The sequence below is a fragment of the Bos indicus genome, chromosome X, assembly GCF_029378745.1.
Source record: "Bos indicus isolate NIAB-ARS_2022 breed Sahiwal x Tharparkar chromosome X, NIAB-ARS_B.indTharparkar_mat_pri_1.0, whole genome shotgun sequence".
Taxonomy (NCBI): Eukaryota; Metazoa; Chordata; class Mammalia; order Artiodactyla; family Bovidae; genus Bos; species Bos indicus.
Window position 1 is genome coordinate 55833252 of NC_091789.1, and position 16466 is coordinate 55849717.

Below are 16466 nucleotides of genomic sequence, written 5' to 3' on the forward strand. Positions count from 1 at the left end.
TTCGTTTTCTGAATGTTGAGCTTTAAGCCAACTTTTTCACTCTCCACTTTCACTTTCATCAAGAGGTTTTTGAGTTCCTCTTCACTTTCTGCCATAAGGGTGGTGTCATCTGCATATCTGAGGTTATTGATATTTCTCCCGGCAATCTTGATTCCAGCTTGTGTTTCTTCCAGTCCAGCGTTTCTCATGATGTACTCTGCATATAAGTTAAATAAACAGGGTGATAATATACAGCCTTGACGTACTCCTTTCCCAATTTGGAACCAGTCTGTTGTTCCATGTCCAGTTCTAACTGTTGCTTCCTGACCTGCATACAGATTTCTCAAGAGGCAGGTCAGGTGGTCTGGTATTCCCATCTCTTTCAGAATTCACTTCTATGTAAATGATCAAGAAGGAGAGAGCAACCTTAATAGAGAATGTGGTGTCATTGTCACAGTCGTTAAGTAACTATTAAAGTAGAAAAAGATTTTTGTGCCATCTCACATCCTCAACAAGCTGTATTTTTACCTGTTTGTTCCCAATGTATGTGTGCTGTGCTAAGTTGCTTCAGTCATGTCCAACTCTTTGAGAACTCATAGACTATAGCTCGCCAGACTCCTCTCTCCATGGGATTCTCCAGGCATGAATACTGGGGTGGGTTGCCATGCCTTCCTCCAGGGGATCTTCCAGACCCAGGAATTAAACCCACGTTTCTTTAGGACTCCTGCATCGGCAGGTGGGTTCTTTACCACTAGCGCCACCTGGATGTACATGTATGCAACACACATATACACATACAGCAGCCCAGGTGGATGCATTCTTTATTAAAAGTGCAGGCCTTGTAGAGGAATCGGGTGGGGAAGGAGGTGGGAGGAAGTTCAGGATTGGGGGAGACACATGTACACCAATGGCCAATTCACGTTGATGCATGGCAAAAACTATCACAATATTGTAACTATCTTCCAATAAAAATAAATACATAAAATTTTTAAAAAGTACAGGCCTTGGCATGCAAGCCTCATATAGTCTCTTACATTGCTAAACTGAGCTGGACAATCTAATACAACTCTCGAGGTTTGGCTCATCTTCACATTAAAAACATAAAGTACACAATAATAGCTATAAGTCATGCTTATACATGTGGCTCTTGAAAACTACTATCTATGAAGTATTTAATGTACCAGGTACATTGACTGGTTATTCACCTTTAATCCTCAACAATGTCCTTTGAGATACATTGTCTTATTGTCCCAGTTTTACAGACAGGGTAACTTAGGTATATAGTTTTTTAAACTCACCCAGAGTCACACAGCTCTTAAGTGAAGAGTTGAATTTGAATCCAGATCTGTTTGACACCACCACTTATGGTCATAGCCAATCAGTTATATTGCAGGCCCCTGAAATACTGGTGTCCCTTACAGTTCTTTTGGGCTCCCCAGGTGGCTCAGTGATAAAGAATCTGTCTGCCAATGCAGGAGATGTGGGTTTGATCCCTGGGTCAGGAAGATGCCCCTGGAGAAGAAAATGGCAACCAATTCCAATATCCTCGCCTCGAAAATCCCATGGACAGAGAAGCCTGGTGGGCTACAGTCCATGGGGTTGCACAAGAGTCGAACACGAGTGAGTGACTAAACAACAACAGCTATTTCATGGACCTTTCTTGTTATTCTCTAAATGTTATTAGTTGCCTATTGTTACTGTAACAAATTACCACAAACTTAGTGACTTAAAATGCCAGCAGTGTATTCTCTTAAAGTCCTGGAGATCAGAACTCCAAATTCTCGGTTTTACAGGTCTAAACTAAAGGTGTTGGCAGGACTGGTTCCTTCTGAAGGCTCCAGCTTTCGTGGGCTGCCAGATATCTTTGGCTTGTGGTTGCACCTCTACACTTTCTGTTTCCGTATCCTAAAGTCAACTCTCCCTGTGCCTCCCTTTACAAGGACATCTTGTAATTACATCTTAGGGGCCACCTGAATAATACAGGATTATCCCCCCATCTCAAGATCTTTTTAAAAACTTTTTATTTTATATTGGAGTATAGTTGATTATGGAGAAGGCAATGGCACCCCACTCCAGTACTCTTGCCTGGAAAATCCCATGGACGGAGGAGCCTGGTGGGCTGCAGTCCATGGGGTCTCTAAGTCGGACAAGACTGAGTGACTTCACTATCACTTTTCCCTTTCATGCATTGGAGAAGGAAATGGCAACCCACTCCAGTGTTCTTGCCTGGAGAATCCCAGGGACGGTGGAGCCTGGTGGGCTGCCGTCTATGGGGTCGCACAGAGTCGGACACGACTGAAGCGACTTAGCAGCAGCAGCAGCATAGTTGATTATGGCTTCCCAGGTGACATTAGTGGTAAAGAACTCGCCTACCAACGCAGGAGACATAAGAGATGCGGGTTTGATCCCTGAGTCGGGAAGATCCCTGGAGGAGAGCATGGCAACCCACTCAAGTATTCTTGCCTAGATAATCCCATGGACAGAGGAGCCTGGCAGGCTACAGTCCATAGGGCTGCAAAGAGTCGGACACGACTGAAGCGACGTGGCATGCACACACATAGTTGATTAACAGTGTTATGATAGTTGCAGGTGTACAGCAAGTGATTCAGCTATACGTAAATATGTATCTATTCTTTTTAAAATTCTTTTCCCATTTAGCTTGTTACTTAATCACATCAGCCAAGTCCTTTTTACCATTTAAGGTGAAATTCATGTTTCATGAAATCCAAATGTTTCAGGGATTTAAGACCTAGATACCATTGAGGAACATTGTTCAGCCTACAACAGTGTTCAAATAATCTTATGATTTTTACTTTCACATAAGCATTGACTCCTAAAGCTGTGTCTCTAGCTTATATCTCTCTTTTGAGCTCCACATTATTTTATCTACTTTACTTTTGGATTTTCCACCTAAATGTCCTACCCTAAACTATTTTCTGAGTTCTTCTCTCTCCACAGCCAAATCTCTCTCTGGGACCCATAGCTAAATTAATGGCTTCAGGATTCAACCAGTTCTCCATGCTAGACTTTCTCTTGGTGTCTTCCCCGTGCAGTCAGTCACGAACACCTGCTGCTGATCCTCCTTTAAACTAATGTAACTGCCTCCTGTCTGTCCTCCTGTTGACGAAAAATTAGCCAGTCCATCTAAAACAGAAATGGAAATTTTTATCTGAGCCAAATTGAGGATTATAACTCAGGAACAGCCTCTCAGAAAGCTTTGAGAACTGTTCACTGTTAAGAGGTCAAAGTGCAGTTATACATGTTTTCGAGACAGAGGGCTGTACATTACATGACATATTATTGACAGTTTACACAAATCAGATCTAAGTGTACAAAGTGAGTAGTGGGTCATGTGTTGGCCCCTTATTAGATCAAGAAGGAATATTATCCTTTAAGGAGCTATCTTGTGGGTTCTAGGAAAATGTTGCTCTTTATGGACGAGCAGGTATTTCTGCCGATGGGGATGTTTGGGCAATCCATAATGTAGATACAGAAGGGACAGCAGTAGGGAGAGAGGAGGCCAAAAGGCAAAAAAAAAAAGTATGTTTAAATTTTTATGGTCTTGCCATAAAATACGAATTTTATTTCACACTCCCCACCTGAAGTTGCCCCATCCCATAATAGGATGGTTCCAGAATTCCATATATATAGGAAGATGTCACATTAAATAATCCTTAAAACAGCCCTATGAAGCCAGCATATCTTTGGGAAATTCTCAATCTGCTTTTGCAGAATTCTTAAAGGCAAGAAGAACGTAACATGTAGAGAACATTTTCATGTATTCTCATGGCAACTTTTAGCTGTCATTGGAGATACACCCCATTTGTGTAACATTTAGAAGATTGGAGTAAAAGCAAAATGTGGCTCTTGCTAGGCAACTTTACGTCCTGAGAAACTACTATTACTATAGCTCTGGCATATTTGTAGTCTGAATCTTTGGGCCTTGTGTAAATCTGGACTATGTTACTCTTGCTTTGGATTCTTTTGCTCTACTCTCATCCTTGCTACATCCTCATACCCTATTACTCCATTCTGAGCATCCCTACATTTCCTTCCACTCACTCTCTGAATACTTGCTCTGGGGTTCCTGACCACTGCTTTCCTCCTGTACTGGATGGGGGTTTAATGGAACAGGGCTAACCTTGATCCCTGTGACTCTCTCTTTTTGATACTTTCATTGCTGGCAAAGCAGCTCACATGGTCTTTCCACATCACGATCTGATATAATACTATAAGTTTTTCTTATTCAACTACATGCTTCTTTTTGTCTTAACCCTACAGATGCTCCTAGTCCACTTTAACTGGATATGTAAATGTTCTCAAGTCCCTAGCTCTCGTCCTCCTGCACGAGTGTGATCATATCCACGGTGTATAGATATTGCTATTTTAACTCTCACAAAACGTTTTGGTGACATGTGGTGGTCTGTCCCAACAAGTTGACTTATGGAATGATTTCTTATACTATTGCAGAAGCAGAGTTCAGCCTGCTATCCCTGTCTTTGTGTTCCCCTAAAGTTGTTTGTATAACCTGTCACACCTGTGGACAAAGAATGTCTCCTGTCACTTCAATAAACAAAGAATGTTGCTGCCAACAAGCCCTGTGCAGCCACCCCTCAATATTGCACCTTGAGGGGAATTCAGGATGGAAAAGGATAACAAGATACAGGCCCTAGATAATTAAGATTTCTATCTGAGGAACAATTTCTACAGGCCCAGATTCTTACATCTTCCCATACATAGGAAAGCACTAAAATCATTAACTTGAAATGTCTGAATTTGTTTTGTCTTGTCTTGTTGCAATTAGCAGTAATGTTTTGATGTTTGACTACATGTTTTATTTTTCAGCAAAATCTCCTATATATCCTGGCTCCTCTCTTACCTCTTCAGAACGGTTCCTCAGAACTATCTGAGAGGCTATCTCTTTGGCCTATCGTCCTCAGTAAGGTCTCTGAATAAAACTCACAACTTTTAAGTTGCTTTTCTTTAATCAACATACCTCATCCTTAAAGATAACTAAATTCGTCAATCTTGATTCTAGATTCTCATTCTGCAACCTTTTCTTCTGGAGGACTGACAAGGTATCTCTTCTCCCCCCCCCCGCCCCCACCACTACCAAGAACTTTTTTTGTGTGACTGTGCCACGTGACATGCAGGATCTTAGCTCCTTGATCAGGGAAATCCATGCCCCCTGCAGTGGAAGCATGGAGTCTTAACCACTGAACCACCAGAAAAGCCCCACCATCAACTTCTTATTTTAAAAAATTCAAACCTGTAAATTATTTCAAGAATAATAGAGTGAATGCCCCTATACTCTTAATCCTTCATCTAGATTAGACTCACCAATTAGTATTTTGCTAACTACTATCTCTTTCTCAAGAAAGAGAAATATATATACATATTTTCTTTCTCTTTCTTGAGACAGAAATATATATTTTTCCTTTCTTTTTTTCAACACTGAACTATTAATATTCTAAACTAATAGACTAAGCTAGACTAAGCTAACAGACTTTATAATACTTCAGCTTTTGTCTCCTAACAACAAGGACAGTCTCCTAAACAACCACAATACAATGATCACATTCAGGAAATTTAGCATTGCTTTAATACTGTTATCTAAACTATAGTCCTTATTCAAACAGCACATTTAGTTGTGATGTCTTCTAATCTCTTTTAATCAAGAACAGTCCTCTAGCCTTCTTTCAAGGCATTGACAGTTTCCCAGGTGGAGACAGTGGTAAAGAACTCCTCTACCAATATAGGACACGTAAGAGACACAGGTTTGATCCCTGGGTTGGGAAGAGCCCCTGGAGGAGGGCATGGCAACCCACTCCAGTGTTCTTGCCTGGAGAATCCCATGGACAGAGGAGCCTGGAGGGCTACAGTCCGTATGGTCACAAAGAATCAGAATACTATCCAGCAATAATTTTAAAAGAATCAATTGCCAATACACACAACTATAAGGATGAATCTAAAAAACATTATATCAAGTCAAATGAATGAAAGATGTTAAACACCAAAGAGTGCATGCTGTAGTCCATTTACATGAAATTCTACAACAGACAAAAATAATATAAATTGATAGAAATAAGCTGAATGACTACCTGTGGTGGGAGGGGGGGCTGAGAAGAGAACAGGAAACTTTTTGGAGTAATGGAAATGTCCTATTTTACACTCAGTTGTATACACTTAAGATCTGTGAATTTCACGGTACAAAAATTTTGTCTCACTTTTTTTAAGTGTGTAAATTGGAATATAAGCATCAATAAGGCAGGAACTTTTTTTTTTTTTTTTTTTTTTTTATCTGCTACCCAGCTCCAGTGGCGGGCAGCCAGGCATCTGGTCCCTCGGCCTCAGTCGTGCAGCTGTGACTGACAGGCAGCCAGGCAGGAACTTTTTGTTCACTGCTGTGTCTCAGGTACTCGCCAAGGGCTAGGGCTCTTAGCAAGAGCCTGATAAGCATTGAGGAAAAAAGGAGCAGGCCTTGGAAATCACCTACATCAACGGTTGTCAAATGCACAATGGCTATTATGACTCTCAACTTTGGTTGGTATAGGTATGTCTTGCATTTGAAACGATATTATTATTCTACTTCTTGCCTAACCAAGAATTCTTTTCATCAGTTACAAATGTTTTGAAATAAGAAAAGGGCTATTACTGCAAAAGTTTTTCTGACTTTAATTCTTCACTTTTCCTGTGTTTTCATACTGTCTCCACATTACATGGTGAGCCTCCAGGATTAAAGGATAAACTGGTCAAAAGTGATGAGTATGTGTTTATGCAGAGTTATGCCCATATGGTTGGACAATGATTTGCCTCAGTCCAAATGGTCAATATCAGCAGACAATAGAAAACAGAGTCTCAGAAGAAAAGTCTGAGATGCTGAGAAGGATTAATTGATTTTGGCTGACACATAGTAGGCAACTAGTAAATATTTGTTAAATGAATAAATAAATGAAATGTAAATTTGTGAGTCTCTAGCAAATTCATCTGAGGGTATATCCTTCCTATATTTTTTATACCTGTACATTTAAAAAGCAGAATAAGGAATTCATTTAATAGTGTTCTTTGAAAGTTTTGTTTGTTGCCATTTTTGAAAAATTAAGATCATTTTAATGGGAGAATATTTAGAAAGCATCAATAATTATGAAATGCCACCTGTGACCAAAGATAGAAATACAGCATAAATTTACCTAAGAAGATAGAGTGGCAAGGAGGTAGCATAGAGAGGGGAAGCTTCTCAGCCAGGATCCACAGAGTTCTGACACTTATACCAGGTGCTTCTCAGAAGTAAGAGGGAACAGAAAGCAAATGAGGAACTTCAAGATCCAAGAGCCCCTATCTCAACTAAAAAGAAAGGAGAAACATAATTTTACCATTTTCACCTTCATAACTTTTTTTCTAATTACAAAAACTGCACATGCTCATTGAAAAAGTTAAAATTGGAAATACAGAGGATAAAGATGAAGTTGCAATTTCCAGTATTAACGTTGTCTAGAAATATTCACTTCAAATGTCTTGATATTTATCTTTAACCTGTGTGTGTTTTGCAACTGGCTTTTTCATAAAACAATATGTAAGGAATAGCTTTTCATGCCAATGATGCATTTCTAGATTATATTTTGTAATTCATGACAGTAAGACTTTCCTCATGATTTCACATGTTCTGGCACATAACTAAATACGGAAATGTGGAGGGAATTTTTTCTCATTGTACAATAGAGAAATGGCACCAGAGTCTATAAATGATTTATTTCTTTTATAACTCCAAATGAATGGCACTTATTGCATTTACTTTACGTGCTATTTGTTTCTTGAGGCAAGGGAGAAGTTTGGATGAGAGGAACAACACAGAGTTCTGCTTTAGAAACATGTTGTGGAGTCAAGGAAGCACAGGTGTTTTGGGTTCCAATTTGGGTATTACTCAACATAACCTGCAGAGAAGGCAATGGCACCCCACTCCAGTACTCTTGCCTGGAAAATCCCATGGACAAATGAGCCTACTAGGCTGCAGTCCATGGGGTCGAGAGCAGTCGGACACGACGGGGCGACTTCACTTTCACGCATTGGAGAAGGAAATGGCAACCCACTCCAGTGTTCTTGCCTGGAGAATCCCAGGGACGGGGGAGCCTGGTGGGCTGCCGTCTATGGGATCGCACAGAGTCGGACACGACTGAAGCGACTTAGCAGCAGCAGCAGCAACATCACCTGTGATCACTCACCTAGAGCCAGACATCCTGGAGTGTGAAGTCTAGTGGGCCTTAGGAAGCATCATTACGAACAAAGCTAGTGGAGGTGACGGAATTCCAGTTGAGCTATTTTAAATCCTAAAAGATGATGCTGTTAAAGTGCTGCACTAAATATGCCAGCAAATTTGGAAAACTCAGCAGTGGCCACAGGACTGGAAAAGGTCAGTTTTCATTCCAAACCAAAAAAAAGGCAATTCCAAAGAATGCTTATTACTCCACAATTGCACTCATCTCACACGCTAGTAAAGTAATGCTCAAAATTCTCCAAACCAGGCTTCAGCAATATGTGAACTGTGAACTTCCAGATGTTCAAGCTGGTTTTAGAAAAGGCAGAGGAACCAGAGATCAATGCCAACATCTGCTGGATCATTGAAAAAGCTTTATTGATTATGCCAAAGCCTTTGACTGTGTGGATCACAATAAACTGTGGAAAATTCTTCAAGAGATGGGAATACCAGACCACCTGACCTGCCTCTTGAGAAACCTATATGCAGGTCAGGAAGCAACAGTTAGAACTGGACATGGAACAACAGACTGGTTCCAAATAGGAAAAGAAGTACGTCAAGGCTGCATATTGTCACCCTGTTTATTTAACTTATATGCAGAACACATCATGAGAAACGCTGGACTGGAAGAAGCACAAGCTGGAATCAAGTTTGGTGGCAGAAATATCAATAACCTCAGATATGCAGATGACACCACCCTTATGGCAGATCATGAAGAAGAACTAAAGAGCCTCTTGATGAAAGTGAAAGTGGAGAGTGAAAAAGTTGGCTTAAAGCTCAACATTCAAAAAACTAAGATCATGGCATCCAGTCCCATCGCTTCATGGCAAATAGGTGGGGAAACAGTGGAAACAGTGGCTGACTTTATTTTGGGGGGCTCCAAAATCACTGCAGATGGTGATTGCAGCCATGAAATTAAAAGACGCTTACTCCTTGGAAGGAAAGTTATGACCAACCTAGACAGCATATTAAAAAGCAGAGACATTACTTTGTCAAGAAAGGTCCATCTAGTCAAGGCTATGGTTTTTCCAGTAGTCATGCAGGGATGTGAGAGTTGGACTATAAAGAAAGCTGAGTGCTAAAGAGTTGATGCTTTTGAACTGTGGTGTTGGAGAAGACTCTTGAGAGTCCCTTGCACTGCAAGGAGATCCAAGCAGTCCATCCTAAAGGAGATCAATCCTGGGTGTTCTCTGGAAGGACTGATGCTAGAGCTAAAACTCCAATACTTTGGCCACCTCATGCGAAGAGCTGACTCATTTGAAAAGACCCTGATGCTGGGAAAGATTGAGGGCAGGAGGAGAAGGGGACGACAGAGGATGAGATGGCTGGATGGCATCACCGACTCAATGTACATGAGTTTGGGTAAACTCCGGGAGTTGGTGATGGACAGGGAGGCCTGGTGTGCTGCAATTCATGGGGTTGCAAAGAGTCACACTACTGAGCGACTGAACTGAACTGATGATAATGATGATGACAATGATAATGACAACACATGATAATGATGATCAAAGGTCTAACATTGTCTGAAAGCCTATTATATGCCAGGAATTTCATCGTTTTCTGTATTTACTTCCCATAACAATCTTGTGGGTTATACTCATTCTACAGATGAATGAACCAATCTGTCCTCACACTTCTAATTATTAGAGGATTCAAAACTAGCCAGTAGTTTTTGACTATACTGTGTCCACCCATTCAGAGGATAGATTTCCAAGGCTTGGCCACCGATTGTTACAAGCCTTCACAGTATGAGATATGTGCCCAACAGGAATCCATTGGGTATTCACTCAGTACTATCCCTTGATCATGATGGTGATGATGATGATAATTATGATAAAAGCAATGATGGTAATGGAGAGGAAACTTTATCTTTGATCCAAGATTTTTATGTCTGGGAAACCCACGGGTCTCCAAGAAAGGATTTATGTAAGGTCACATACTGTAAGAAGAGTCCAGATTGGAACCTGAGGTGGTGCTAGTGATAAAGAATCCACCTGCCAGAAGAGACAAGAGTTGGATCCCTGGGTCAGGAAGATCCCCTGGAGGAGGGCATGGCAACCCACTCCAGTATTCTTGCCTAGATAATCCCATGGACAGAGGAGCCTGGTGGGCTTCAGTCCATACGGTTGCAAAGAGTCAAACACGACTGAAGCAAGTTAGCAGAGCACAGTACAGCAAGGTCATGAACTTAACCATTTTGCATTCCTAAAGCCAAGTTCATCTTCACCTTATTGCCGAACCAGAAAAAGCAGTATTGATTTCTCAGATGACAGACCTAAAGAACAACGATCACAATGGTATTGCTTCCTCCACCATCAATGCCTGCAAAAGCATCTTCATGCCAGTTCATAACTTGACTACCCTGGTCCCCAAGTTGTGGGCTAGGACTATAGTGCACAGGGTTGTTTAAACAGGAAGCAACAATCCTTTTCTCCTGAGCAGTAGGGCCACGTGCCTTTGCAAGCTTCCTCCACCTGGGCTCTCCTCTGTCTCTGGATCTGGACCCATGCAGACATCAGAAGCACTTCATCAGCCACACACAGAACTAAAGGCACTACAGATCAGAGCTGCATGTGCTCAGTCCTGTCTGACTCTTTGCAACCCATGGACTGTAGCTCGTCAGGCTCCTCTGTCCATGGAATACTGGAGTGGGTTGCCATTCCCTTCTCCAAGGGATCTTCCCGACCCAAGGATTGAACCCAGGTCTCCTGCATTTCAGGCAGATTCTTTACCACTGAGCCACCAGGGAAGCCCCAAACAGGCGGACACAACAGAGGCCCTTCTGGAAGTCTGAGCAAGGTGGGTGGGAGAGGCATGAGGCAGATCTTGTTTAAGACCTATCCCCCTTGGCCAAAGATGATCAAAGCCAATGTTTTCAGTTACTGAACTTTGAAGTCTTTTTTCCCTTTAAAATTTCCCATCCTTAAGTAGGTATATTCCTATCTATCTTATTCTTTTTGCTGTGATGGTAAATGGGATTGATTGCTTAATTTCTCCTTCTGATGTTTTGTTGTTAATGTAAGAGATTTCTGTTATTAATTATATATCCTGCAACTTTACCAGACTCACTGATGAGCTCTAGTCACCTCCTGGTAGCATCTTTAGGACTTTCTATGTGCATACGTCATCTGCAAACAGTGACAGTTTTACTTCTTCTTTTCCAATTTGGATTACTTTTATTTCTTTTCCTTGTCTGATTGCCATGGCTAGGACTTCCAAAACTATGTTGAATAAAAGTGGAGAGAGTAGACATTCTTGCCTTGTTCCTGATCTTAGGGAAAATGCTTTCAGCTTTTCACCATTGAATATGATATAGGTTTGTTGTATACAGCCTTTATTATGCTCAGGTATGTACATATATACAATGGAATATTATTCCATTAAAAAGAATGAAATAATGCCATGCCATTTGCAGCAACATGAATGGACTTGGAGATTATCATACTAAATGAAGTAAGTCAGACAGAGAAAGGCAAATATATGATATGGCTTATATGTGGAATCTTAAAAAGAAAATGATACAAATGAGCTTATTTACACACAAAAAACAGATTCACAGACTTAGAGAACAAACTTTTTACCAGAGAAAAGAGTTGAGGGAAGGGATAGATTAGGAGTTTGGGATTGACATGTACACACAGCTATATTTAAAATAAAATGCTATTCCGTAAAAAAATAAATAAAGTTTTTCAAACAGTTAAAAAAAAAAAAAAAAGCTCCCATCAAGCCTCCTTGTGAAGGAAAAAGGGAAGAAAGGAAGTCTAGTGCTCTGACCTGCAATGGGGACAGTGATCCTTCAGGTACACATATCCAGGACAGCCTGGCCATCAGTCTAGAAGAGTCTGGCACCTGCTGCAGGCTGGAGCAGAGAAGCCAATGTCAGACCATCCTGAAGAGGGGTATGCCTCCTTGCTGGAGCCCTTCTACATCCTGCCCCAGTGCCATCCCTCAGTGCCAGGGGGCTGGATTCAACCAGTCTTATAATGCTGGCAAGTGAGTTCCTGGACCTTCATCTCACTCCGGCCAGAATCCAGCCTGACCAACAAGTTGTTAACTGAAACTTCCACAGCCCACCTCCAGATAGTGAGTCTTAGGTGGGGCCCAGAAATCAGTATTTTGAAGATGCTCCCCAGGTGATTCTGATGCAGGTAATTATGCAAGGCTTTGATAAAACATTTGAAGTGCAATCCATTCCATGAACTGTTTCTTCCTGGAATTGCTTGTCATAATACTAGAATGATAAAAGAACTTGTGGAAGATTATTGAGTCAATGACAGAATTTGCACAAACCTAGTGGTTCAGCAGTAATGCAGGAGATGCAGGTTCAATCCCTGGGTTGGGAAGATCCCCTGGAGAAGGAAATGGCAATCCACTCCAATATTCTTGCCTGAAAAAACTGCACGGACAGAGGAGCCTGGTAGCCTACAATCCATGGGGTCGCAGAACAGCTGGACACAATTTAGTGACTAAACAACAACTGGCTCCTTAGCAAAAATCAATCAGAAAATCAATTAAATAAAAATTCAATTAAATATTGAAACATGATGTGTCACAAGTATGTGTGGATATCAGAAGGAAAAGATAGTCTTTGTTCTGTAGGGAAAACATAACTTCTAATATTTATATAGTAGCCATTCTACTTTAAGTGTATTTATAAAGTTTTTACCTTTCAAGTTTTCTTTTTCCCCACGTTATCGATTGGTGATGGGATGAAGGGAACTGTTCTCTTAGATCTGTTTCCTGTATTACTTTTTGCAATTTACACATATTCCGAGTCTTCTGAACCAGTAGGACAGGCCTGCCAGGAGCCTTCAGGGAGAGACCATCCCACAAAAGAAGAAAAAACTTCAGTTTTTAGCCTTAAAGCAGCAACTCTGACTATAGAGTGGCATCTTTTACTCAAATTTGAACGCTAGTCCAATTCCCAAAATGGACTCATCCTGTCTGACTCCTATGGACGAGGTATCCTGTGGTTGAAATTGGATGGGACTGTTGCTAAGAATTCTGCATCACATTGTTGCCCATGCAATCCTGGAACAGCCCCCACTTGTGGTTGTTTTTTAGTCGCTAAGTCATGTCTGACTCTTTGCGACCCCCTGGACTATATATAACCCGGCAGGCTCCTCTGTCCATAGGATTTTTCAGGCAAGAATACTGGAGTGGGTTGCCATTTCCTTCTCCAGGGGATCTTCCCGACTCAGGGACCCAGGAATCGAACCTGCGTCTCCTGCATCGGAGGCGGATTCTTTACCACTCAGCCACCTGGGAAGTCCTCCCACTGTGTTAAGCATCATTATAAAGCAGAGATTTGGAAGAGTGGGGGTTCAACCCACTGGGGACACCAGGAAACTCAGTGGGGTTTTGGCACTGGAGGACTCCAGTGCCCAGCAGGCATGACAGGACCCAGGGAAACCAGGGGTGGGGCTCAACGGCAGAGGCCTGGCATGGAAGCCCCCACTTCCCTGCCTATTGGACTTGTTTCTGAGCACAGGTTGAGTCACACTAGGACCCTCCCTCAAAACTGATGTTCTGCAATGGGTTGGGGTTCTATATGTATAGGTGGGAAGAAGAGCCCACCAAGTACAGCTCAGTCACCTCATTTCTTCCCCACAGCAGCCCTGTGAGACAAGTGTTTTCCCATGAAAAGATCAAGTCTTAAGCAAGTGTATCTGTAATAATTGCCAGTTTTATTCCTCTGGCTAAGAGATCCCGAGGTATTTTGAGGTTTACATTTTTTCAATAGTTCTTTCATCAAGATTTTAAGTGCCCCCATTGCCCTTATAAGCTGGTTGCAAATTATTTGATTGACTCTTAATTAATAAAAAAACTTTAATTCTCTTTGTGTGTGTGATGTGTTCATTAAAAAATACATATAAGCAAAAAAAAACAGCACGCAGAAACAAGCACAGTTAGATTTCTGATATATGCGTGTATGTATACACACGCGCGCACACACACAATTTGAGACTTTCTCCTACATATGTGAGCTGGTACCAAATATGCTGCTTTGTAACCTGTTATGTTTTACTTTACAATATGAAATGAACATATTTTCATGCATATGTGTGAAATTTCCCAATCCAAAAACAGACCTAGAGAATGTGTCAAAATACAAAATGCAGATGCTGAAAACAAGGAAACTATACCTAAAACAAAACTCCACCAGATGATTAAAAATAAAGCAAAAGTCACAGATACATCAGAAAATGCTAACAGAAAGCTGGGGCAAGATTTTAATATCGGACAAAAAAAGAATTCAAGGCCTAAAGCACACGGGATAAGGACGGCTGCGTGAATGTCTTTGCTTCCAATGCATCATCACAAACTTGTTTCTTACTCTTCTTATCTCTTCCCTAAGCCTTTCCAACTCATCTGCTCCTCTTATCATTTCTTCAGGGTCCAAATGCCTAACAGGAGAGTCCTCTTTATATCCCTGACCAGGCTGAGTCAGCCCTCCTCTAAGGTTTCCTTCTGCTTCCTGGCTTACACCTTCTTCAGAAGGTTGAGGATTTCCTTCTGCCTCCTGTGGTACACCTTCCAAAGGGCGGTCTTCCTCAGCCTTTGGCATGTTCTGTGGTTTTCTTTCATTTTCTCCACAAGATTTTTGCATGTTGAGTATTTTTCGATTTCCTTTTTGAATAAATTAACCCTGGAAAACAAAGGAACAAAACAACTAGATGCCAGGCAAATGAACCAGCAGCTAGAGCATGGGTTTCCATAGAGACTGGCTTCTTCTCATTTAGGTCTCTTAACTGTCAAAGTTTTCCAACTAGAAAAGGCTAGATCCTCAGGCTCTGAACTCCCCTGGCTCCGCCCCTCTCTCCCCCTCCTCACCCTCCCCCTCCCGCTCCAGCTCCATCTTCTCTCCTCCCGCTCCAGCCCACCATTTCCCAGCAGGCCCTGCTACAGGCCTCTCCTAGCACCGAAACAGGAGCAGGGAGCAGCGAGCAGCGCGGAAGCAATTAACCCCTCCCTCGCCTCCGATCTCCAACACTCCCGCCCTTTTAGGCTTTCCCAAGCCATTCCAACCTTCTACCTCTCACCTGAGACCGGCTGGTCCAGTCTCTGGCCTCCCCTCCCCCTTCCACGTCTCTCCAGTCTCCCCCCTCCCCCGCCCCATTTCCGCTGCAGGCTCTGCACAGGCCTCTGGCGCTTCATCCGGATGGGGAGAGGCTGCAGTGACCCCGGGATGGGCTTCGGTGTCATCCGCACTCACACCCCACCCCCACCCCCAGGAACAGGAGGCAACTGCACCTTTACACTGACCTGCAGGGATCCAGGGAATTTTCCTCCCTCTTCCCTCAGTCGATTTGGGTCGCTCCCCAAAGACCAAGAGTCCTGCAGACCGACAAGACTGCTTGGTGAGGAGGTCAGTACCTGAATCACGGGTCCCTTGAACGATTCTAGGCCTTGTTCGTCTAAAGTTTCCCCACGTCCTCATCCTCGCGATCCTTATAAGGCAAGCCCGCCCGCCCTCCCCGGTGCCCACCGGTTCCCTTCAGGCAGGGAGTGAGCGACTCAAGTTGTTTCTAAATTGTTTCTGTGTCTCTCTTGGGATCCTCAGTTAGCTACCTGAGTGCCTTTTAGTCTGGAAAAGTGGCTTGTTTCCTACTATACACAACTGGGACATTCCCTCTGTAATTATGAATTGTTTTAAATAAACTAAAAGAGAATGTCTTTGACCACTAGAGTTTATCAGTATTGGATTGTTTCCACTGTGACGTTCAGAAACTTTTTCGCCTCGAAATATTAAAGCAGCTCATGTTAGAGACACTTTCAGATCAGATCAGATCAGTCTCTCAGTCGTGTCCGACTCTTTGCGACCCCATGAATCGCAGCACGCCAGGCCTCCCTGTCCAACACCAACTCCCGGAGTTCACTCAGACTCACGTACATCAAGTCAGTGATGCCATCCAGCCATCTCACCCTCTGTCGTCCCCTTCTCCTCCTGCCCCCAATCCCTCCCAGCATCAGAGTCTTTTCCAGTGAGTCAACTCTTGGCAAGAGGTGGCCAAAGTACTGGAGTTTCAGCTTTAGCATCATTCCTTCCAAAGAAATCCCAGGGCTCATCTCCTTCAGAATGGACTGGTTGGATCTCCTTGCAGTCCAAGGGACTCTCAAGAGTCTTCTCCAACACCACAGTTCAAAAGCATCAATTCTTGGGCGCTCAGCCTTCTTCACAGTCCAACTCTCACATCCATACATGACCACAGGAAAAACCATAGCCTTAACTAGA

The 16466-nt window shown here is 42.5% G+C and overlaps 1 protein-coding gene across 1 annotated transcript; it reads right to left on the reverse strand.

Moving 5' to 3' along the window:
• Positions 1–14437: 14437 nt before the first annotated feature.
• LOC139180861 (transcription elongation factor A protein-like 8) lies at positions 14438–15628 on the reverse strand. The gene is made up of 2 exons (XM_070783429.1): positions 15497–15628; positions 14438–14879 (listed from the first exon to the last, which is right to left on the reverse strand). The coding sequence occupies exon 2, from the start codon at positions 14838–14840 to the stop codon at positions 14487–14489; it is 354 nt and encodes a 117-aa protein (XP_070639530.1). The 5' UTR covers positions 14841–14879; positions 15497–15628; the 3' UTR covers positions 14438–14486.
• Positions 15629–16466: the final 838 nt, after the last annotated feature.